The sequence below is a fragment of the Platalea leucorodia genome (genome assembly GCF_965183815.1).
Source record: "Platalea leucorodia genome assembly, chromosome: 2".
Classification (NCBI taxonomy): domain Eukaryota; kingdom Metazoa; phylum Chordata; class Aves; order Pelecaniformes; family Threskiornithidae; genus Platalea; species Platalea leucorodia.
In genome coordinates this window covers 74,247,000-74,273,083 of record NC_138824.1, presented here as the reverse complement: position 1 = coordinate 74,273,083, position 26,084 = coordinate 74,247,000, and the positions used below count along the sequence as shown (strand labels likewise).

The 26,084-nt window shown below is 40.5% G+C and overlaps 1 protein-coding gene across 1 annotated transcript in view; it reads right to left on the bottom strand.

Annotated features, from left to right (window-relative positions):
* The window catches only part of LOC309601312 (cohesin subunit SA-2-like), a 63,057-nt gene that overhangs the window by 3,863 nt on the left and 33,110 nt on the right, over positions 1-26,084 (bottom strand). The window contains exons 13-29 of the mRNA XM_082334256.1: positions 21,829-21,936; positions 19,735-19,843; positions 18,773-18,890; positions 17,844-17,947; positions 17,307-17,399; positions 17,132-17,221; positions 15,913-16,116; positions 14,404-14,480; positions 13,339-13,426; positions 12,231-12,308; positions 10,210-10,299; positions 9,336-9,504; positions 7,308-7,459; positions 6,371-6,472; positions 4,890-5,044; positions 4,671-4,799; positions 596-783 (exon numbers count right to left, since the gene is read on the bottom strand). Coding sequence (XP_082190382.1) covers positions 596-783; positions 4,671-4,799; positions 4,890-5,044; positions 6,371-6,472; positions 7,308-7,459; positions 9,336-9,504; positions 10,210-10,299; positions 12,231-12,308; positions 13,339-13,426; positions 14,404-14,480; positions 15,913-16,116; positions 17,132-17,221; positions 17,307-17,399; positions 17,844-17,947; positions 18,773-18,890; positions 19,735-19,843; positions 21,829-21,936 — 2,054 coding nt within the window. The remainder of the gene's footprint in view (positions 1-595; positions 784-4,670; positions 4,800-4,889; positions 5,045-6,370; positions 6,473-7,307; positions 7,460-9,335; positions 9,505-10,209; positions 10,300-12,230; positions 12,309-13,338; positions 13,427-14,403; positions 14,481-15,912; positions 16,117-17,131; positions 17,222-17,306; positions 17,400-17,843; positions 17,948-18,772; positions 18,891-19,734; positions 19,844-21,828; positions 21,937-26,084) is intronic.

Here is a 26,084-nt window from a genome sequence, read left to right as displayed (position 1 = left end):
TTTTTACTGGCAATTGTTTTCATCATGGCTTTACTACAGTCCCACCATATCCATGCAGTGCATACCTCATTATGGATTGGAAGTCCATGAGAGCTGCTGAAGCCTTGATGCAGCCCACCTAACTATAACTCTTTAAGTTAGGAGTATAATCTTACAGGCTCCCTAGAAATTCAACAGAGAGAAAGACCCCAGAAGATGATTTGGTCCAGATCATCTGGGCAGAAGATCTGAATCAATTTCTGGAAATACCTCTCCTGTCTCAATTATCTACAGGGCCTAAAGCAACAACGCCCTTAACTGAACAATTGAAAGCAACGAACCAAGTCTCAATGGCACAGAAAAATGCCAGACCTCAGTACAGAGCAGAACTCAAGATTACCTGAATTTGGCTCACGCAAAGTCTCCAGACCAACCTTCCTGCTACTGAGTGATGAAGAGGCCTTTAGCAACAACAAAGCTGAAGGCAAAAGCCACAGTTCAAACTGGAAAGTCCACAACATCCAACACACTGTGGTACCACTAATGCAAAGCATGAAGTGCATTTTTTCTGGGACAAAGCAAATACAGCTGATCCAGAACAGGGAAGTTTTCATACCATTAGACAATTTCCTTTTAAAAGATGTCTTAGATGCACCCACAGGGGACCACTCTCCTGAACTGCTGAGGACAGAGCTCTCCTCATCTTCATTTGCCAGTAAAGAGTTTCTGTACCAAATCAATGGCTGCCATTCGTCTCCTCTGCAAGGCAGTGGTTCTGCTACATACCTCTGTAAGTAAGCATACCTGGAGAAAACCAAAAGCAAGCATAAGAAATGTATCAGTATCTTTCCCCTCAATATCTAGGGAAGCTATTGCTAGAAAGGCATTTTCCCTTTAGTCTCCAAAGGTGCAGACAGAACTGTCAAAGAAAAAGAAAGGGCATCCCTTTTCTCAGAAATATCTGACGTCTCTTAAATATCAGAATACTTAAAATGTAAATGTCTTCAAAGCTAAAAGAGTGCTTGAATTTTAGCATTAGAAACAACACCTGATTCACATGAATTACAGAATTACATCAGCCTCTAGAAAGAATTTCCTGTGCAGAAGTCACTGCCAATTGCTGCTGCCAGGAGCAGTCTGAACAGAGCAGAACTCTACGAGGTTGCACCCCTTCTCCTGGTGGCCCTTTTCTGCCTCACGAACTGCAATGCAAAGGAGATCCCAGGCAAGAGACGCTCCTTGTGATTCAGCAGTACAGCAGGTCAGGAAAAGGGGTATTTGCACCACGAGTGCCTGTTTTGTCAAAATTTAAAAAAAACAACAACCAATAAAACCGCTTTTCTATAATATCTCAAACTCAATCCAATTCAAAAATTTCAAGTGTCTGCAAGAAGCAGGTAAACACCTCTGCAGTTACAACACCACACAGGGTGTGGGAAACATTGGTTCAAACCCCTGTTCTGCCTGATCCAATCAACGAAAGGTGAAGCTATCGCCTTTTCTGGAGCAAAGAGGTCTCCTTCAAACATTCTTTTTCAAAAACAGGACATTTCTGACAAAGTCTTCCTGACCCATTCCTACTTCTTAACAATAAGAAAAGAAAACCAAAGTCTGACTCAGGATTAGAAACTGGATATTCACTACATTTCAGCTACAGCTCATCACTTTAAAATCAAGCCCAGTGTTGTTAAAAGACCCCACCTTAGCAAATACCAGAAGTGACAGTTTTAACGCCAGCCTGTACAGTATATTATTCTTTCTTTGATTAGAAGTCTGGCCTGGAAAATATCAGACATTTCATTCGCTTTGCAAAACAAGAAAACCGGTGCTGGGAGGAGGTTAGGGTAAGCACCAACTCTGAAACAATTAAGAGTCCTGGACTCTGGGGGCCCCAGGGATCAAGAAACCCTGGTAATGGAATTTGTTGGTTTCAAACAAGCATGCATTGTAACTACTGTTTCAGGGTCTAATCTAACTGCTATCAATGTCAATGGAAAGACTCCCACTCATTCAGGAATCAGGCCCTTCATGCAGCTTGTTATTCAATAATTCATTTCTTGTGTGCATTTTGCGGCACAGAGCAATTGACAAGTCGGATATTTTACTGCTACAGCCTGGGCAATTACAGGGGAGGAGGTTAAAATCCATATACTTTGATGGTGTTGAAATATACTCCTTTCTAACAAATGCCCATATTCTGTATCTCATCTGTTACAGGTACATTCACATATGTTAACATACAGACCTGGACATCAATCCTATGATTAATAATAAAAATGAAAATAACCAGATGTTTATTTCTAAAAGTTCATGTTGACCTAAAACATTCCATCCAGTAATTTATGATGGAGCTAAACCTAAATATTTCTGAGAGGAAATATAATCTCCAGCCCCTGCAAGGCATTTTAGGCCTCCCAGAATAGAAACTGTTACTCTGGAAACAAAGTCTGAATGTAGTTGTGGATAAAATTGCAATTTCCCCCCTTGTGAATTTTATTGTTTCCCATTTGTTCCCAGCAGCAGCGGGAAGGTCCAAAGTAGTAAGAACTGAAGTCAAAGAGCATTCCCTGCTAGGTTCTGTATTTCCCACAAAAGTTTTCAATGAATAAACCTACCTGAATGTATCTAATACATTCAGGAATATAGTTCTGGAATATATCCTCTGCACACGAAGTTAAATATAGCCCTAGGAAAAAAATTACCAAGATTTAGCTTTAAATCTGCCCGCATCGATGATGAAATATTTTCCTCTTGTTTAATTAAACATTACTCCTTGCAGGTAAATGAAATGACAAAGTTTTTCAAGGATGGATTAACAGAAATCTACTTATTGCTCAAGTGTCACCACAGAGATGATAACAGCTCTTTAAAATCCAACATGGACAGAGTTGTACAGAAACTGTACAAAACAGGGGGCTGGAGCACCTCCCCTGTAAGGGCAGGCTGAGAGAGTTGGGGCTGTTCAGCCTAGAGGAGAGAAGGCTCCAGGGAGACCTTATAGCAGCCTTCCAGTACTTAAAGGGGGCCTACAAGAAAGATGAGGAAGGACTCTTTATCAGGGATTGTAGTGATAGGACAAGGACTAGTGGTTTTAAACTGAAAGAGGGTAGATTTAGATTAGATATTAGGAAGAAAGTCTTTACTGTGAGGGTGGTGAGGCACTGGAACAGGTTGCCCAGAGAAGCTGTGGATGCCCCCTCCCTGGAAGCGTCCAAGGCCAGGCCGGATGAGGCTCTGAGCAACCTGATGTAGTGGAAGGTGTCCCTGCCTACGGCAGCAGGGTTGGACTAGATGGTCTTTAAAGTCTCTTCCAACCCAAACCCTTCTGTGATTCTATGATTCTATGAAAACCAATTCTAGTCATAGGTCTCAAAGATTCTCTCCGAGAAAAATGCAAGAATACAAAGGGAAGTTATCACTACCCATAGATTATCCCCTTTACATTTACCAGGGGTTGTAATCAGTATATGTCAAATATTTTTCTTCTGTATTTTGCATTTTGGGTTTGAATTCATTTTTTAAAATACATTGTCCGGGTAGCTGGCAATCGTTAATAAATGGTGTTTGTCATGTAAAGTAACAGGAAAGTAGCCATTTTACCACTCTTGACCCTTGTTATATAAAAACTGGTCAAAGATCCCCATGGAAGTTAGTTAACCTCCAATTTAAGACAAAGTGACCCAGGAGCAAACAAGTTACACAGGGCTCAGCAAGATGTGATGGTTGGGTTCTTTTTCCATTTCTGCTGACTTCCTCTCCAAAGTGGAACTTTTCTTGTCAAGTACTGGGGTGATTTGCTCAGAAATTCAAAAAGGCAGATGTGTCTTAATGTGTCATCTTACATTCCCATGTCTTCAAATATGCCCTCAGGAAAATAGAAATACTTGTTATACATTTTGCAATGTTTTTTACAGTATCTGTAAATAGAAGACTGAAGCGCAGCACTGACTACGGAAGTAATGGCAAAGGTCAAATTGAAGGAAGAACATTACTTCCTTCTCAAAAATGACTGGAGTTGAGGCAAGTGATGAAGGGAATAACAGACATAATCATACATCTCTCCATTCAGATGCATAATGCCCTATGATGCCAAAATAAGGCTATCATTCTTACATTATTAAATGTAAATATTTAAACCACTGTAAAACACGGGCCCAACTGGATCAGGGCATATTCCCCTGTAAACAGTAGATTCTTGGATTTAAATATCCACATTACGAGTAGTGTCATGTATATTTCTTTTCCAAATATATTCCATGGAACTCACGTAATTGAGCCCTGAAGCTGTGGAATTAGATCATTGCAAAATAATGATCTGGGCACTCTGTCTTCTGCAATCTTCTGCTTTACTTTTCTGTTCAGAAAAGCATTCCTGTCACTCCACTAGCCAGTCAAGTTGCAAATCTCTTCCACCAAATTAACATTGTCTTTCCTTTAGAAGACTTGCCGTAACTGGCCACAACTATGTCTAAAAAAGATCTAGAATACATACTGCACATACAATCTAAAATAACCACTACTAAGAAAGTCAACAAGTGTCTCTCAAACCAACAGCCTCAGGGGCAGATTGATTTCAAAGGTTCTCTGAAAAGCCCTGGAGCAACTTCTGCAACACTGAAGGTCAAGCATCTTATGTACGGGGATACACAGAACACAAACTGTGTATGACAGCGTACAAGAACTTAACTTACACTAGTCTTTTGTCTGGCTTTAGCAGCTTGTTGGAAAATTCACTGATGATTAGCAGAAAGCTCAAGTTAGGAGGCAAGCACTTTCCATCTACTCCAGCAGCTCCTTGAAAAGCAAATTCAATCCCTTCCCTATTGGAAGAAAAAAAAAAAAAAGAGTAATAAAACAGACAACTAACAAAAGCAATGACCACAGACCAAGTGATGTTACGTGGCACATACTTGTGTATCATGGCTACAGATTCCCTAGATTTCACTTGGTCCCAGCCAAACGTTAGTGAAAAGCGACGAGCGAGTTCTTTCATATTTGTGAAGGAAGCAGAGGAGAAATCCACACCGCCACTGCTGTCTTGGCTTTCTGCATGTGTCTGAAACAGCTGCAGAAGAAGTCTCAGATAAGCAACCATATGTAATCCTACAGGCAAACAAAGCACCAGGAGGACACAAAGACATGCACAGCAAGCAACAGTTAGCCTACAGAGATGGAAGCCTTACAAAAGAGCAGGTAAGTCCCGTGCTTCAGGAGCACACAACTGGAACAATGACAAGGAACTGACACAAAGGGCACTGTTGTGCTTAACAGATAGGCACAAATTAAGAAATAAAAATAAAAAATGATGTGCATAAACAGAGAACTGATTCCTGAAGATGATGGCTCCACTGACCCCATCTCCCTTTAGGACTTCTGAATCAAGACCCAGAGGCCTAATTTGCCTGAGAGGCTTTCAGAATATCAGAATGCAGATATAAAGCAGCGAGTCCGGCAGCAGCATAGTCCAATTTCTGAAGAGTGAGACTGGGGCAAAAGCACGTCTCGAGCTCAATTAACTACATTTGGGGTTTTTTCCTACCAGTACATGGAGGTAGCTTGTTCTCTTCAACCTGTTAACTTTCAAGGTCAAGCAAAGGCCAAAAAGGGCCTGTTGTCTATGTGATACCTAAACACAAAGTCCTGACTATGTCAGCAGAATATATGTAGGCAAATGCTGCTTAGCCTCATCTAAGCTCAGATTTCAGGGGCTAGTTCACAGATCTAAGCCCTTGGCAATGTGTGTGAAATAAGCAAAGCTCATGTGTCAGTACCCCCTGGGAGGAGCCTGCTCTGTGGCTTACAGCACGACTCCAAGCTAGAAGCAGCTCTGGTCATGGGCAGAGCTGGCAAAAGCAGCTGCTAAAATAGCTAACTGGCCTCATCAGTCAGCAGCTGCAAGCCCCAGCAACTGAGACCCTTAAGAAGAGCTGCACCCCACTTTCTTACAGATAAAATACTGAAAATACTGGGGATTAGAGCTGGCCAGCCACAGACCCATTTGTGGTTCCTCAAATTCAATAGGAATTGAAGCAGTCCGTAAAACACCAAATAATATCCTTAACCTTTGTTAAGGTTAAGAGACATCTACCATGTCCCAAGAAACACTCTGTAATCTCACATCAGTCCTAACATGCTATGCGTTTGAAGATTAAAAACAAGACAAAAAAATTGTGCACAAAATTACATTTTAAAACAGATGTAATGATTTGAAAGGAAATTTAATTATGACATGCAAAAGCAACGTACACGTAGAAAGTACAGGCAAGGAAACGATTTCTTCCACTAGGTTTTTTAATGAATTTGAATAATCATGGCAAGGTAGGTAAAAAACTCCAATGCAAATACAGCTGTCATAAGAGCCCCTAGCCTCTTGCTTTAATCTTAACCTTACCTGCTGCAGACAGAGAATCAGTGTCTTAGCACTCTGAATTTTGTTGTTGTGCCTCGTCCTGCTTAACGTTTCTTTAATTATGTCTCCAAAATCATTGTAGGTCTATTAACAGCAACAAAACAAATGAGAAGTATCATTCCCCTTCTTTAACACTGGGAGTACACAAAACACATGACTCTGTTCACGTCACACAAAAAGTTCATGAAACAATCCCAATATCAGAACACCCAAGCTAAAAGATGAAAACTGGACTTTTTATATTATTTCATATGTAAAGCAATGGTACGTTCCTTTAAGAGTAATGTGAGGATTAAAGTTACACTGAAACTGTTAAGTATTTATTATAACAAAAGAACAAAGCCTCCTCAGGAGAGAAATAAAGAGTTTTCTGTATTTAACCTATGCTTGCCTTGGGCCCAATGAAGTCAAGAACAAGATCCATATTCAGGTATTTCCAAAGTCCTGTTAGTTGACTCAAGGCACCCGCCTGCTCTGTGCTGTTCTCTGCCCTCCTGAAACCCACTTCAGAGTGGCTGAAGCTCTACCAGTTGTCTAAGCACAGGGACCCATGTGAAACCTAGGCCATCTGCATATGGACTGTGTGAGCTGTATGAAGTAAGCTGACCACTGCAATGTGAGAATCTCTACAGTTAAAACACTCTCCCAGCCATAAACTACTTCTCTGCAATGGCCTCTCTGGAGAAGCTGAGAAGCAGATGTCCAGACAGATATACCCTCTACTCAATTTTCCGTTACTTTGTCTGCAGAGCAAAGAAGAGAGATTTGGCCCACTCTTGCTTGATTTTATAGCCCTTTTGTGATTATACAAGGATCCTCAGCCATAAGACTATTAACCCCACACCTTTCACAAACACTGGAGGCACTTTCAAAAACTCAAATGCACTGATAGGCAAAGCAACCTTATTTAAAACATTACCTTCACATAATACTTATAGATCTCAGCAGCCGCAGTCATCTCTACCACGTTATACACTATTAACTTGCAATACGCTGCAAGAAGACTCCGCTTTTTGTGCAAGTCGTCAAGTTTGCAACTTTCATCCTTTCTCTCCTCCTCTTCTGTCATGTCTAGGGAAACAAAAGCATTGAAGCTTTGTTCTACTACTTTATTCAAGATATCTCAATTTTAATGACCAACTTTCATCCAAATAGCACAGGCTCAGCTGTTCAGTCAACACATTAAGCAACAGATGCTAGCACTCATTCCCATGTATATCAGAAAACACAGGTCTATTTCCATTTCAAAGCTTGCCGCTGATGACGGTAAAATCCAGTTATTTGCACAGTCTTCTACTCTGATCTTCGTATGGCTTTCGCATTTCTACTAGTCAGAATCTTCTTGTACAACACTGCTCACAACTACAGAACAAAAGCAAACAGCGCAGAATAAAAGGCACAAACACACCAAAAAGAAGAAACTAGACAAATTGCAACCACGTTATTTTTTCCTCGAATAAGACAGATGCTAGATAACCAGCACATCGGAAACCCTACAAAAGTTGCCATATGCAGTCAACAAGAGAAGAGTTCAGGTGAAACTCTCCAAGTGGTTATCAACAAGAGTGAAATAAAAAAGTCATTTCATATCATTAGGAACATATTAAGTCTCTGGAACATGAGTTAGTTACTAGCTGGATAACTTGTGGAAAACAAATACTCTTAAGAGCCTTCCAACACAGCTATGAAGGCGCTTGGGCAGAGCTTCTTGCAGCACGAGAGCTGAGATACACTCTTCCCTGCTGTGAATGCAATCTACCAACTGCCAAAAGGCTTCAGTCTTTGACCTATAATTTTGATGTGGACTGTCTCCACTTCTAGCATGACTGTGGGCCTGGAAACAAACATAAAGCAAGTGACTGATCAGAAGTATCTGCAAATTAGAGTTAAAACTAAAATGGAGCAGCTGCCAGCTGTGCACACAGACAAGCACACCCACAGCATGACAGAATCACTCGTTCAGGAAGGAAGCTGCAACGGGATGACAGGGATCCTTTGAGGGGAGAACTGAGAAATTGAAAGCATCATACAAAATGGGTTTGAGACAGATCTCAGGCCATCTAACCCAAAACAGTATCAACTTTATCAGTTTCAGATACATAACACATGTAACCTGAAACATAATCTGCTTCAAAAACTCCCATGACTAGGATACTACAAGCTACTTGAGCAATCTTTTCTATTGTATCTCTACCTTTACCATTAAGGATTCTCCTCAACTACCTCCCTTGTTGCAATCTAGGCTCATCTCTTCTTGCAGATACACTGTGACCTGGAAAAGTGTGCTGTCCAAAACTGAACACAGAACTCCATCTGAACAGCTGAAGAACAAGAGTTTGACACAATAATCCAGAACAATGCTTGGTTTTTCAAAGCACGACACTTGAACTCGGCCTCAAAACCACAATGAGCTAAGAATCTATTTTCAAAACACTCCCAAAAGAAACCAACCTTCACAACAACAGCCTCAATTTGTCATCTGAATGTGTTTGAAAAAGGCAACAGAGCAACAAGTACATAGCTATTTCCCACAAAATCCATCCCACGTTCCCCAAATCAAAATCCACTAGTCCTTTACTCTGATGGCTTAGAAGTGTCCATGCATTGCCAGAATTGCACTGTAACACTGCAAGGCCTTCCACAGAGGTGGCTAACACCACCATCTTTACCACCAATGTCATTCTTCCAAATACTTTTACATTCTCACCCATCCCTGCATTACAGCAGCCCTTTCTACCTATCAGTAAATTGGCAGCTATTTCCTGTGGTTGACCCACAGCATATACAGATCAGTTCACATCAGGTGGGCCACTTTGCTTGTAAAGGGGTCCAACCAGCCTGCTCCCCCCAAAAAAAAAGATCAGCCCCTTTTCCTGAAATGTTCGGTGCAGACAACAAATGACAGCTAAAGTAGCAGACTGCTTCTCCAGTGATGAAGATGTCTCACCTTTGCTTTCCTCTTCTTCCTCTATGAAAACATGTTCCTGGATAAACAAAAGCAGTTTTTCCTGAAGTGATCTGTTAGGAAGATAATCTAGAAGTCCAACTGCTTCTTCATTATTATTTAAATCCTGATGACTTAAAATCAGCAACCAGTCACAGAGTATCATGAAGACCTGTATCAAGCAAACGAAGCCAAAGAAGGATTAAGAGACCATGTTACTTTTCACGCCAACTCCACTTTGCATCTCCATCAGACACCACAAGTCACAATCTAGCTTCTATGCCACTTCTTCCTCACAAGCTAAAGATTTCTGTTTGCCCCAGCCTGTGGTAAAATGTCACAGCTAAGCCCCTCCACAACTTTCACCTTAGGATACAGTATATAAAAGTATCATGCATGAACACCACCTAAAGATTTTCAAACTTCCATGGGAAGAAAGAAGAGCTCCATTATGCTAGAACACATGCATCACTGGATAACTTCTCCATTTTTTTTATTTTTTAAGTCATATTCATAGCAAGGCATTAATAAAGCAATGATAGCAACCAGTACACTGATCAGTCGAATCAGAAAACACAATGATTATCAACTGGCAAATAGAGTCATTCAGATTCAGGCCTTGATTCTGCAGATGGACCCATGCAGACACTTATCTATGCTTGATTAAAGCACTAACTTTTGTAGCATTCTAACTAACGTAACTTTAATTTTCCTTTAAAATAAATAGTTGAAGATTTTTTTTAAAGAGTTATTTCTCTGCCAAGAGACAAAAAATAGCAAAAATCAGTAGAAGGAAATACTAGTATGAAAAGAAAGGCAAGGCATTTAAAAGGAGGACTGAGCATGAACGCCAGTTAAGTGACAGAGAAACACAAACCTTTTCTCTTACATCTTTTTCCTTATGGTGGAGGAAGCATGTGCAAATCTGACTGAAACGCCTCAGCTCCCTTCTTAGTGCAAAAAGAGTCTCCTAAAAACATATTTAGGAAAAGTGACAGGACAAAGATGTTATGGACTATGAGTCAACAGAGAATTACAGAACAAACAACAGTTGTGTCTTTCTTCCACTGATATTATTCATGTAAGATAGCACAGCTGACGACATTATGAAAGAAGCTGACATCTCACAGTAGCAACAGCTAACTAGCTACAAACAACTTTAAAACCATGTCTTATTTTCAGGTACAATATATCTGGGATAGAAAGGTCAATCCATAAAAATATATACTTTCCCGCCCCACTCTGGTGCAGAAACATGACGAATACTAGTAAGACGTGTGCATCTGTCACACTTGCTGAGGCTAGTAGTATTCAGCAAGTCACAAACTCTTTGTTTCTCCATCTGTAGGATGGGCAGCTCTCATAGCATGTAGTCCCTTACACAGCCCTCCAAGCAACTACAAGATTTGCAGAATTCACTTCAGTTTATCCTTATAAAGCAGTGACAATGATTTCCACTTTAGAGATGGAAGTAGAGTCAGAAAAACTCTGGTCCATCTCACCTAATTTTCAGTATGAATTGCCTTCTGGAATTGCTCTTCTCTCTCCCTCTATTGACTACAGAGGGAATGCAGCTTAACTACGCTGCTAACTTTGTTACTCAGAAACTCAGACACCTCTATTTGTTAAGATGAAGCCAGCAAGAGAGACTATTTGATTTGTCCACAGCCACATAAAAGACCTTCTGATCCTTCACTAGGTCCCAGCTGTTGCACTGCCCTGAGCTTTGAGCAGTCAGTCGAAGAGGAATGCCCTTACAGGAGGACTGGATTTCATGCTATGCAACTGTATCTTTATAAGAAAGGGGATCCATCCCAGGGCATGCTGTGAAGAAGCACAGAGGAAGGCAAAACATTGCCTTAGCACTACTGGGAGAGGAGAAGGGGGAAGAAACAGTCCTAGAGCTGCTGTCCAGGAAATGTTCTTTTTTTGCTCTTGGGACTTCTGTCTTTGCCAACATCCAGATTTGGCCCTGCAGAGTGGGCCGTAACATCATGCTTCCAATCAGAATCTGCTCCCATATGAAAGGCCAAATTAAAAAATGTGTTGCCCCATTATCAGTCAAGCTCACTGTGTCCGGACTGAAAGGCAGAACATATTACAGCAGGGAGAGATGCGGACATCCACACAGGAATGGAACGGGACGGGAATAGATAGTGAATCAGTCTCCAAACGGGTAACCTCCCAGCTAGCATTTCTCACACAAAACAAATGTCCGTGTCAGCGTCCTGTTCTGTACACACAGGAGCACCAGGGGAAGGGGACAGAATGACAGAGGCAGCAGCACTCAGAAATCACCACAAAGAAGAGCCGCACAGGTACGCATTCACACATGAACTAAAGCATAAAAGCGTTTTCCTCTCTGGTGTCTTAAACTAGACTGTCTTCTGAAATACCTGCCAGAGCTTGGTGCTATATAAAACCAATTAAGAAAGTGAGTAGTCAGCTGATGAGAAAATTACCACTTCCCTCAAACTTTCTGCCAGAAATATATAAGTAAAACAAGAAAATAAAAACAAAACAAAGCAACAGGAATTCCCAGAGTTTTCATTGAATATTCTTTGTTGCTTAAAACAAGAAAACAACAAACTTTTTGGCAGTGGAACAAGTTTGTTATCACCATCAAGCCCCAGGAATTCGATGCACATGTTTTGCAGTAAAAATAGAGGTGAACCATTGTTTACTTACTCTCTTGCAGACTGAAAAAGCATAAACACTTTTAAAAAAAAGAGGGCAAGACAGAGAGAAAATGCCTCAACTCAATGTGGTTTCCTCAAGAAAACACAAAAATTATCTTCTTAGAAAGCTTATTTTCTTCTGGCAATCTGAGAATAGAAAAGCAACTTAAACTTCTAGAAGCACAACTCTGGGTTTGCAAAATTATGTGGAGTGGCCAACCTTGGGAGAATTTTCCGAAACTGTAGCTAGTTGCCACAGGAGAGAAAAATACGTGCACTGGAGAGCTGGCAGGATCATCTGCAAATAAAAACACGTGTCCTTTATTTACATGAAAGGCTCAACAGCAAAAAGCTTAGGACTAAACAAAGCACCTAAGCCTGACATTCTGTATGCTGCTTGTTCGACCATTTCTGCACTGTAAAGTATTTAGACCCTCAAAATAAACTTAATAGGTTTACATACAAGCAAACGTTGCCTCCTGAGAAACTTTATTACTAAGGCGCTGCTTCTGCAGAACTCTGACATCTTGACAAGTTCAATGAAAAGTAACCATGTACTAAAATGGGTGTTCACAGAGGCTAACTTTAGCTTAGCTTCTCAGGATTTCTCTTCAGTCTTTGGTGAAAGGCAGACTCCTACAGAGGGTAATTCAGAGCAGAAGCCAAACCTTGGTGCTCTGATGCTCCACCTAAAGGAGTGCACCTCTACCCACTGGCTGCAGGCTATCTCTACCCAGCTAAATTTTACCCCTTTCCAAATAACCTCAAGTTCTCTCCTGAAAATGGGGGCTGATTAACATTCATGACTGCTAGAGTACTTCACCTTGTAATCCCAGGATATACACCTCCATCTTGGCACAGCCAATGTTTGAGTTGAGGCAACCAGACAACCAAAAGGCTGCAGTTGAGACAACTGGTAATTACCAACCATCTTCACCAAGAGTCAATCTATAAGCAACATGTCCAAAGTATTCCAATTTCTGGTTACATGCAGTCTATGAGGGGCTCCTCACAGTCCCAACAATTTCATGTGTACTGAGAGCAAGACTGTGCAATCAGTGGGAAGTACAGAGCATGACAAAGGATCAATCCAGATGTTAGATGATTATCATAGTTTTGGACAATCTCCAAAATAAATGCATCTATGGCATGAATTTACCGATTCCAATAACATTATACCAAAGACAGCCTCAGTTTCCCAGACGGAGAAACAGAAACAGTATCTTCCTGCCTCATAGGACATTGATATATAAGATTATTTAATATTTCCTAATTTTCCTACTTTCAACAAGAAAAAACTCTTTCAATGTTAAATATTAACAACTCACCAGAACAGGCAAACTCCCACGTTCCATTTCAAACACCAGCAACCTTAAAGTCTTGTCATACAGATTCCACTTGGTGAGATCATGGGCACTGCAAGTGAAAAGAAACAATAATGATACACTAAGTAAGAAATGAAATCTCACATGACCAAACACGTTAAATGTATCCTATTTCTTTCATCTGACGTACAGCAATAACTTTAAACAACTAATTATTGATTATAAGGGAGGAAAAAATGAAATGAAGTTTTTCATGATCTAACACTGCAGCCTTTAGTCCATAGCTTTACAGCCTGCATTCCTACCACAAAACTGCAGTGTTGTGAGGAGAGGAAAAAGAAGCTTGAGCTCTGTACCTTTTCCTATACGCTATCCACACTCTTTAAGTGCCCAAAAAGGTCTAAAGAACTGTTTCCCCACCCTGCTTTAAAAGAGCGTTTCTAATAGTCTTGAGTGTTCGCAACTCAACAATAGACTTCTCTTTGCAAAAACAGAGCATCCCTAGCATGCAGGATAGGTAAAAGACACATTGAGAAGAAGGCCCAATTCTCCTGCCCTCTACTATCTTGCATGATAATTTACTTGGTGAACAATCCCTGGAGAACCAAGCTTTTGAGAAATCCATCTTTTAACGAAAGAAGATCAAATAAACTAAACCAAACAAAGCAGATTACATCTGCTGGGAAAAAAGACTGCACTCACTATGCCTTCTTCAGACTGACCACCAGTGCTGACAGTAAGGCAGTGCAAAAGCATCCAGCTAGGAGGGAGGCACCACAGAGAGGATCTCCGAGTCCACTCTGACATGCCAACTCTGTAGCACACACTTCTTAGCCACATTAGGGCTGATGCTCCAAGCTCAGTAAGGAGTCCAAAAAGAATTCCATATCCAAGAGTACCATTCTGTTAAGAAGGCACTAAACCTTGCAGCACCGCTCATAGGGACCACTTTCATTCTTTTGTGAAAAATCTTATTAAACCCAACAAACAAGAGCAATTCTCACTTTGCACCTGTTAGGTCAACACTTAAATATATGGGGAAGTAAATTGTGTAAACAAACATCTCACTTATGAAAAGCTGCTACTCTTCTCAAAGCAGAGTGCATCTGGGAAATTTCTCCCGCATCCGTACAAAATCCTTCTTCCTAAATTATGAAAGGTTGGGAAAGAGAAAGGAATCAGTGAGCGTGGGGCAAGGTAACTCCTATGTTCTCTTACCAACCAACCCACAAGCTTGAATTACTCTCCTCCAGCCCTCCCCAGTCCCTTCACCTTTAACCATGCTATTCATGTCGTCTTCTACAGTAAAAAGAAAACAACATGTTGACTGCACAGAAATTTTGTATAAGGAAAAGTCCCTGTCATTAATAAACCCACGGCAGCTTCCCTAGACTACAGTATTGCTAACACGGAGTAACAACTAGCAATTAGGCTAACACAGAAGTGCTAACCCTCAGACTCACAGGCCACTCATGGTCCCTCACACAGTTGTTAGGGATCTCTGGAAAGCTAACTGTTCACACGGTGCTGACTCTCCTTGCTTCCAGCTGCCAGATCACATTCAAAGATAGCTAAAAATATATTAAATACTTTCCCATAGATGCAATTGCTGTAGTTTCCACAAGTATACTACGTGATTATGGGAGACGGTATACACAACCAGGAATTAGAAGGGAGGGGTTCCAGGAGAAAATCTCTTTATTTAGATATGGATCACACTACGAAGGAGTTGAAGAATCCCTGGTCTAGCGCTTATCTTGTCTCTCATAAGTACACATTCTCCCACATTGACATAGATATCTATTTAAGACCAACAAAATAAATCCAATCTGAGGTTAGGGGATTTTTTGGCTTGACACATTTTGCAATATCCCAGTGTCCAATAAAAACCTGCCAGTGTTAACTCTCATACCGTGGCATGACACCTGTTCATGACGGCACAGTTGATTAGATCAGCTGCGGGCTCCTGTTGTTCAGTTCAGCCAGCAAGCTATTCATATCACCACCAGCTGTTTCTGCTTTTTAGAACTAATGAAAAACTTTGAGGGAGACTCTGCAGTCCTCCTTCAAGGGGAAAGTCATCATTTCAAAGACCCCAACGCTATACAATCTGCATTACAGACTGCTGGGGTTTTTTTGTTTTCTAGTACTATCTCTACAGCACAAAGGGCATCTTGTATACAGTCAAATATGTAGAAATACAGAACTATATCTTTTTGGAAGCAGTCCCATCACCTATAGATCCACAGCACTTCTTAGCTGATCTTGCACATAGTATCTTTGGCACAACAACTATGGAGCTTAGGTCAAGAATATTCAGAAGACATAAAATGACCTGGTGCTGGTGTGGACTACCTCATTTACTATTTCCCCCACTCTATTCCTTCCAAAGTACATCTGCTTCATTAAAATGTAAGTAGTTGATCTTTTCAGAGGCGCAAACCCATCTTTGAAAGCTCTGCTCCCCTCAAGCAGAGAAACAGCAGGAAAAGAATAGTTTCATATCCCCCTTAATTTTTTTGTCTTCTTTTTTCATAGGGAAACAGTCTGTTTACCTCCACAGTGAGTCACGCTCACCTTTTGCCAGAAGCCATCTAGTAGCTGGTTAAGCTGTGCCATCAACTCATCTATCAGTTGAGTTCGGGCACGATCCACCTGGCTGTAGATGGCAATTTCTTCACTGCAGAGGATATAATAAGTCCTGCAGGAAGCCTCAAGAACAGACATGTCAGAGTGTTTGGCCACAATGTCTTTCACCTCTCTCAGCAAAGCATCCAAATGCTGCAAGTGATAAAAGGGGTATTATAGGTAAATTGTACAAAAATCCACTTATACTTTAGATACATTTCACTAGGCCCATATATCTCTATAGGCCATACAACCACCATGACATAAATGCCAGTCTAAGGACCAAAGGGGTGCCATTAGAGGATATAACTCTTTTTTCTGGGTTTATAGCTCTGTCATTATTATTGTCTCTGGATCTTCCTAAAGAATGAAGCAACTGCTTTAAGTCCTACTTTAGCAATACACGTTTGGCACTACCTAAAAATCAAGAGAAAGGTAGGGAATAAAAAATGCCTTTCCAAAGGACAAGCATGTCTCCAAACACTGGAACTTATCTCCCTCAGCAGCAGAGGATAGAGAATGTTTCAGAGCATGTCAGCAACTGGGGTCTTCACTCTTAGTGAGAGGAGGTAACTTCTGCCATTCTGCTGACTCTCTCTCTTCCAGTTAACGTTTTGTGCTGAAATTAACCTAGGAGTGTTCGCCTAACACTACCTTCCTGTAAACATCCCTGCTTAAGAATACATTACACTATTTCAAGGATTTCATCTATCCATCTCTGACCACCCCTCTCCCATCAGCAGATACACTATCTCCATTCTTATCTTTCAGTGACTATCATTCCCCAGCAGCTGGGAGTCAGTCTTCAAGGAGAATGAAACCTATTCTGTAGTAAACTTTTGGAAGGCACCAGTTTAGACACATGGCATAAACCTCCTTCACTCCACCCAACAATGAAAAACCCAGGGCCGGGCCTACCACATGAAACCACAAATCATTATCTGCCAGGGCCAGCCACAGCATATCAGAACTGACAGGCACTAAGGCTTTTCTTTGGCAGACCCAAATAAAAAAAGTAAAGCCTGAATAAGACCCTTTCTTCAAGGTATGAGACCATTTCTTTATATTTCAATAGTCTCCTGCTTGTTCGAAGTCACACTAAACCCTGTACGTTGCCACATAAATTTAGTATATTCCACATGAACCGACTACCCCAATTTCTATTCACCTTCTCTAGATGTCCCGTACTGTAAACATCTAAATCATAATACTGAGGAATCTGCAGAAGATTTGCCACTTTTTGTGCATCTGTTGAATACTGCAGAGAAAAAACAGGATATGAGTACACTGTAGGAATTTTAATGAAATATTTAACATGCATTCACAGAACAGCTGTTAGTTACCTTTGCCAAGAGCTGAGGAAGCACCATAATAAAGTGTTCAGTAATTTTGGTACAATCTTCCAATTGTATTTTCTTCTCTTTTACTGACAGAATCTGCAGATAAAGCACTTTGTTTCAATTATAAAATCTCTTAGATTTGAGTGGAATTTTACATGTAACCCAAGGTTAACTCACATGCCTTTGTCTAAAGCATATCAAGCTAAGATAAAGATACTTTTCCATGGAGATAACCAGATGCTTTTTTATTTTTTTCGTTAACCTTAAATTAGATGCAAATCGCCGAACAGCTATATCTTGTGGATAAAATGCTCACTGTTTGTCAATAACATGCTTCACCTGGCTTTCCTCTAATGCTCATCTCCTTCAACATCTGCTACTAATAAGATCTAAAGGTCAAAAGACACTGTGTCATTTCATAAAAATAAGCCATTTTATTTCTGAAGATATACCTACCACTAGGAACATGCTGTCTGGCAAAGCACACAAGGCAAAGAGAATGTGATTACAGAACAATAAATAAGACTAAGATGCACTGACTTTTTTGGCTGCACCTCTGCCCACTGGAGGATGACCTTCAGCTGCTTCTCTAACCGTTGCGAGGATAATTTCAATGAGGGCACTTTCATGGGCATCACTCAGTGCTGTAAGTAAATCAGTCTCCTTTCAGCATCACACAAAAGAAAAATGAAGATGCAGCAACAGCTAATGTAAAGCCTACTCGTTTATCTGAGCAACTGTGGAAGGACACTACAGAAAGAAAGATGCAGTGTTGCTAAATAAACACCTAGAGAGTGTTTGTTTTAATTTGAAGAAAATTATTTTCTACATTTACTGAACACAAAAGCAATTATTCCTCTCATGGCTAAACTTTTTAGAGCAGTTGGGCTCTCAAAAACACAGGCAGCTTTAATGAGGCCTGCTCCTACTGACTACTAACTCATTTAGGACAAACCTGCTTCTCTGAGTACCAAAAAGCTTTTAACTCACTGGGTCTAAAAACTTTGATTTCAATCACACAACCACCTCCAGTTCTACTACAACAACTATTATTTAAGTTCACTTTAAAATATTTGTACAAAAACCTAATCCTCTAGAGTGTTAAATGTCTATGAACTCATGCATTACTCATTTTCAATTAATTAATAATTTTAGATTACTAAGTTTTGGACAAACAAACAAAACAAGTGAATGCTACATAAGCATTATGGCTTAATTATGCAAGTATTCTTGCAAAGTTTCTAAACTAACATTACATAAATACACAATACTGAATAAAACAAATATGTTGATACAAACATCACATTGGGAGCGCATTGAGCTGCATCTGCTTTGTGGACCTTGGGGATCACAATTTGGAATCAAAGGATATGGCAATATTGAACGATCCTAAACCAGCTGAAGGCAAAGTTCAAAAAACAATATCAAGAGATTCACTCACACAAAACCTAAGCTCTTTGCTTACCCACCTTCTCCATCTTCTTCAGCATTTTTTAATAGAAGAGTGGTCATGCACTCCCAGTCCTTCAGGAATTTGCTTGCCCAGTCCCACAAGCTGTCTATGAGGTATGCAACATGTTTGTGTAGCTAGGGATTAAAAACACAAGCTTATAGAAGCAAATACATCATTAAAAGAAATATAGCTTCATACGTTCCTCTCCCTTTTTCCAGTTACAAAGTCATTCACACATATATTCACACACAGTATTCGAACATATTTAGTTTGAGGCTAATGAACATTTAAACACCATGTCTTCAATCTGATACAAAGCAGGAAAGTGGGGGAAAAAAGAAGGAAAAGCAGGAAAAAAGTTCTTCTTTTCTCTTTTGTGGATACCTTTCCTTTGTAATTTAAGTAATCTCTTTAAAACTAGCTTCTGTATTGCTTTTATATTGCTGATCATAATAACTAAAAATCCAACCTTGGGACTAGAAATCAGTCAACATTTTAAGCAATGTCTGGGAAATCCTTTGCAGAAAGACTCAAAACTGCTGTGCCTGAGACACTTTGGTCAGACATAGGTCTGCACCACTGCAAAAGCCAAATAGCGAAGTGCAGCACTTAAGCTGATAAAACTTTCAGCAAAGCTATGCAGTTCTTAGCAGAGAGCCATGGTACAGCAACCCACATCTGCCTGCAGAAAGACACAGACACATACCAAAAAAACCTCACTCAGTGGCATTAGTCTTTCAGGTTGTTTTCAGAAGCTGCTTCAGCACTGATTCTCTCCATTAGCATAGTTGTAAATTGGTTTTAATACAACAGAACAGAAATATCTTCGTTAAAAACTCATCCTAGAGAGCAACAACATCCCAAACACCAAACATTTCAGAGCTCACCACCAGAAATAGCTTTCAAAAGGAAGCCAACAGTTGATTTAACATGCAACGCTGGATTTAAAAGGCTTACTGCAGGGACTATTCTCCTCACCTCACTCTCCAGGAAAAAACGTATTAACCTTTTCAACTGGTCAGTACTTGCCCCAAACTTCCCTCCTCCTTTGGGCTGAACTTCTTCATCTCCCTCATGACTAAGTAGCCTGCCAACAGAAAAGGAAGTCAGTCCAGTTCCGCCACATTCTCCTTATACTCATTCGCCAATGTAACGCAATTCTGTCAAGATCCCAAGGCCTGTATTTCTTCTAAATGTCTACTTATTTACTCCAAATCACATTAGACTTTTTTTTTTTATCAGATGAAAGGAAACGAGATTAGATTGTTTTCCATTATGAGAGATCTGCTATCCCTGGATGCAGAGACTATTTCTGACAATTTCACAGGTACCCTGCCAGCTTTCTGGACAACAGGTGCAGATTCCACAGCATTGAACATATAATGAGGTAGGCATTTACTCAGGCGTGAAAAGGGGCTTGCTCTAGCCTGAATTTAAACCTTAACAACACAGTAGAGATATTACTACCCAACCATTATTCACATCATGGTACATTTTGGAACTGAAGCTTCTTAAAGAAAGCATAGTATCTTGTATTTATAAGAGGCAATTTACTCAACTTCACAAATACAGTGGATAAACTGTTCTTCCTCTTCTGCCTGAAGTATGAAGCACAATATGACACTTCAATTTCCATTTCCCTCTTTATCCAAAATGAGTGTGACTGTACTGCTCACAAGAAGTGCTAATCCCAAGATAAATACAGGAAGGCCATCCCCGCAGATTAATGGAAGGCCCAAATGGCTTGGATTTAAGAGCAGGACCACACTACTCAATATCACTAAAAGCTTATACTTTCAAAAAGTGCTTCTGCTGGTATAATTTATGCCAGCTAAGTAAGTAACCTAAGTTAAAAATGCAGACATTGAGGAGATTTCACGCAAACCAAGGCGGGGGTGGGGGGAGCCTAAGCATTTATGCTAAAGTTTCTACCAGTATGACCAGAGAAAGGAGGGGCGTCACTAACATCTCTATCACACTAGAATGAACATTTCTATACTGGTAAAAGTGCCAGAGAGAAGAACTGGGCAAACAAGAACAAGGATGAGGTTTACAGGGTCAAAGTGTCCACGGTGCACTGGGAAGCTAGGTAGAAAAAGTAAAGTTATCAGGGCAACCACTTAAATGGCAAAAAGCCGCAGTGTTCTGAGGGGAAATGCAGCTGATTTATGATAGAGTATTAGGACCAACACAAAAGGCTAGCAGATGTAATAGAAGACTCATCAAAACAGAAATGTATCTTGATTTGCCTTTCTGTTGGACTTGGCTCCACAAACCCCAGAATGTCAGCAGTGCAGCTAGGTAGGAAGAGACAGCTAGGAGGAGATTCTGCACGTGTGAGAAACACAAATCATTATTATTTCTGAATTCTTCCCACAAAAGCCTTGCCAAAATATTTTTATTTTCATTCCTCTTTTTAAGGCAAAATTATGTCTCTCAGCCATAGAGACAGAATATTTATTTATTCTCTTTTTAGCACGCCAACTCTATTCACTTCATGCAACCATTGTTATAAGAAGCCCATTTGTAAGAGTTACTCCTGGGGAAGATAAACCCTGTACTTCATTAACCTGACAGAAAATTGGGAGGGCTTTTTAATCTGCTGCATCTCTCATTATTCAAAGCCTTTACAATGTATAAGGCAACTTCCAAAGGGAGAAGAGGAGGCCATTTTTGTGATTAATCACCAAAGCTATGGAAATCCAGCAGATGCCAGGTGATGAATTAGCTTGTAAGAAGCAAAGCAACAGGAAAAGAAAGTAGAAAGAAAAGACGTATGCTCTCAACATAGTATGGCATCTGTGGATCAGTCAGTTGTTTCATATTCTCTATGTTAGTCTTGCAACTTTTCTCATGCCTATTGTGCCAGGGCTGCGCAGAGGAACAAATGATTACCCCCAGACAGCATCTCTCTTCTGATTCAGAAGAAAGCACATCTACTATCCTCATGGTACACACTTGCAGCAGAAAAAAGAATGCTTAACGTCCTTCTTAAATAAATCCACCTTCATTCTGAAACAAATGAGAATATGCAAGAAGTAGGCATGCAGGCAGGCAGGCAGGCAGAGATACCTTTTATAAAGGAATTCCCCAGCTGCTACTGCAAGCGGACGGTGTGTGGTATAAACAAACTGGTATAACGTTTCACAGTCTTCAGCTGATAGCACATCCTCACAGTTCCTAGGCAAAAATAACAACGGAAGTTATTGTTCAGGTTTATCTGCAAGAATATCATGAATGCTATGTCCAGCTTTTACTAGACCTGATTCTCCATAGCTGTGCAACTTGTTTACACAGCTAAATTTTTGTAGGACATATCTAAAAACGCTATCAGACAAAATTGGCAGCATTCTTTTACTCACTCTGTAGAGAAACAGAGGTCTGTGCAAGCCATGATGAATCAGGCCCACTGCATGGACATGAACATTAATTTAGAGTATAATTAAGGCTGATTAGTGGTCACGGTAAAAAGAGTAATAGTAATAAAATAGCAAAATCATGCCTTTACTTTCTGCTTAGATATTCACCATAGAATAAATAAGAAGCAGCCTTCATTTCACAGCATAAATTCTTTTTAAATTATTTATTACAGTATTTTAAAACCTATATGCTATTACACTAGGCTTATACAGAATCACACATAAAAAGAAATCAAAACACATTCTTCATAGCATGCTTTTGACTGTGACCTATCTGCACAAACACACTCAAAGTCACATTTTTTTTCATTCAGCTACACATCTTGAGAATACAACATGCCAACTAGTAAACCTAGAACACTCTATGAGACGTAGAAATGGTATTAATATCAACCTTTTACAAAAAGGAAACTGAAGCATCAAGGTTGAGTAACCCACTGAAGAGATAGCAGAGGAGTGAAGCCCAAAGCAACGATCACAGTTTCAAAATTCCTGCTTCTTACTGCCATAGCAAGGTCATTGGACTAAGCTACTTCAGAGAATGAAAGAACATCATCTGACATCCTTACACTTAGTACAGCCAGGTGAAGGGAAAGGGGTTTTATTTATTACTGCACTCAGTCCTCAGGTAGTAACAGTTTAAAACCATCTACAGCCGTGGTCCAATACCTTCTCTAAAATCGAGTATTCATGCTCCTCATTTGCTGGGAGTGATGTCTTACAAAAATTAGCAGCCCTTCCTGCGCTTGCCCATTGGTCTCCAAACCCATCGCATCCTTTAGCATCCTCACAAGTCACAAAGCCCCAAAACATCCTCCAACCTGACTGAAAAAAAAGTGAGCCCATATTAGGTGACAGTATCACTGGAGTGCTCATTGCAAATATTTTTTAGCACTGTCTCGGATTTAAAATCAGTAAGGGGAAAAAAAAAATTAAAAAAAGACAGCACTCATTTCTCAAAGCCAATAGCCTCTCACTTATAGAAGCTGATACCCCATGAATTTTAGCTTTACAATGTATTTACTCATGTATCACTTGAATTTTTCACATTTTTTCCGAGGTTGCTTACAATGGTCACTGGAACAGTAAAAAGGTCTTTAAATGGATGCTGATGGTACGTCTCCAAAAGCGATGGGTCAATCTCACAAGATAATGCTTGCCCTCAACCAAAGAGAAAAGCTGCCTTACATACATCAGGCAGGTTTTGGTGGCCTCTTTGAACATGCAATTCCCTTAAGTATGTATTTCCAGTAATAGGACATATAGAAAGTGCTCTGAGTATGTAAATAGTGAAATTGGCATAAAGGAATTATGCGACTCTTATTCAGTCATCTACAGAACTGGGGAAACAGAGGAAAAATGTGTTTATTGAGGTTAGCCAGTAAGAAACTGGAAGAGGTAAGATGGTGCATTAGAGTATGAATAAGCATTGGTATGTCCTGTGAAGCCATGAATGAAATATCAAATTGGTTAAACTTCTACAAGTTTAACAAGTGAGAGTAAAGCAAAGACTGACAACAAATAGCACTTACAGGAGTAAAAATTCATGATATGGCAAGTCTTTATAATAAATGGCTTTGGGGAATTTACTGAAATAAACTAGCAGTCTGACAAGGTTTCTTTCATTCTTTTTCATGTCAATCTATTATTTAGTTCTTTTAAGGCACAAGTTTCTATGAAGCTGCCCTTGTCATTTTCTCTATATGTATTTTTAAAAAACTGTGGACAGCTTGACAAAGAGAACATTTCTATACAAACATTGTGATCTAGATTGCGCCAACACAGAATCACAGAACGGCTGAGGATAGACAGCACCTCTGGAGATCATCTAGTTTAGCCCCCTGCTCAATGGAGAATCAGCTAGAGCAGGTTGCTGAGGGCTGTGTCCAATGAGGTTTTGAATATCTACAAAGTCAGAGACTCCACAACTTCTCTGGTGACCTGGTCCAGTATTGGACCACCCCAATGGTAAAAGACTTTTCTTATGCTTAAATGGAGTTTCCTGTATGAACATGCAAGTCAAATTTCTTTCATATTTGAATTTTTTGTTCTTTATATTTCAGGTTTTCTCTGCTTAGCACATTTATGGAAATAGTGAACGCAACACCTGTGTGTCTCAAAAAAAATTCCTTGCCTAAATTGTTCGGATGGCTCGAAGACCTCAGGAACATAGCTGCCATCTCTTTAGGTAGAAATTAAGGACTCTGCCTTTCCAGTACAAATGAAACTGTCTTTCCTTAGAAATTTCCTTTCCCTAGGAGCTTACCTGGGGGGTCCTGTTGGACACCAAGTTGAACACGAGCTGCCAATGTGTCCTTGCTGCAAAGAAAGCTAATGGTATCCTGGGCTGCATTAGGAGGAGTGGTGACAGCAGGTCGAGGGAGGCGGTCCTTCTCCTCTACTCAGCACTGGTGAGGCCACACCTGGAGGCTGAGTCCAGTTCTGGGCTCCCCAGTACAAGAGACAGAGACATACTGGAGAGAGTCCAATAAAGGGCCACGAAGATTATTAAGGGACTGGAGCATCTCTCCTATGAGGGAAGGCTGAGAGAGCTGGGACTGTTTAGCCTGGAGAAGAGAAGGCTCGGGGGAATTTATCAATGTGTGTAAGTACCTGAAGGGAGGGTGCAAAGAATATGGAGCCAGGCTCTGCTCAGTGACAGGACCAGAGGCAATGGGCACAAACGGAAACACAGGAGGTTCCCTCTGAACATCAGAAAACATGTTTTTACTGTGAGGGTGACAGAGCACTGTCACAAGCTGCCCAGAGACGTTGTGGAGTCTCCATCACTGGAGATATTCAAAAACTGTCTGGATGTAGTCCTGGGCAACTGGCTCTAGGTGGCCCTGCTTGAGCAGGGGGGTTAGACCAGATGACCTCCAGAGGTCCCTTCTAACCTCAGCCATTCTGTGATCCTGAAATCCCAACCTCCTTGTTTTTAACTTTGTCTTCAAAGGGGCTAGGAATTTGCCCCAGTTACATTAATCTATAGCAGTGTTATTTCCTCCCTCGTCAAGACAGGAGTAGGTCAGATGCAATAGCTCTGGCCATGTATGAAGCACTCCCTAACAGCACAGAAGCAAAGGAGGGGAAAACCACCCATTTTCTTTACAGCACAGGCTGACAGACACTCATGACACTGCTTGAGCAGTTTTCCTTTCTTGAATGGGAGGGAATACTTGTATGTACTACTACTACTTTTCACATACTGCTCAACTACTACTCTCTGTGATACAGTGAGGTTTGTGCTCATAACTCCCACTCAAATGAGTGCTTAGGGGTTTTACTTGCCTCTGGAAGTAGCAGCACTTGACTACACCTGCTACCACTACCACTAATACTACCACAGTAAATGGGTGCCTTTTTTTTTTTTTTAAACATACATAAGCCAATCATCAAACATTCAAAGAATACTTCAAATACAGCAATAATACTGCTGCAAATTTACAGCCCTCAGAATGCCAAGCAACAGATAAAGGTTAAGCCACAAGTGCCTGCCAGTGTTGAGATGTCTAAAAATAAACAGGCATGGCCTTCCACATACCAATGTCATGACATACCATTTTCTCTGCACTTCAGTGTGAACATGTCATGAAGAAGAAGTTGGGATATTCTAGGGGGAGATCACAGACCCATTTTGTTCTGCATATGGCACCAGCTGAAAGATTTCATATCTTGCTTTTTGTTCCATTTTCCTGTACGCAAGAGACAAGAGTCACTTCTCTTGGTCTGTGCCATTGCTCATACCAAGGATAACCATCAAAATCACGACAGTAAAATAAAAATGCACATGATGCACTTTTCAAAGTTTTGCCACCTTATTCTTTTTGTTTTTAATGGCCGTGCATGGAAAGATCTGGCACACATTATGGGGACATCAGTAATCCAAGGTATAGCATCTCAATCAAA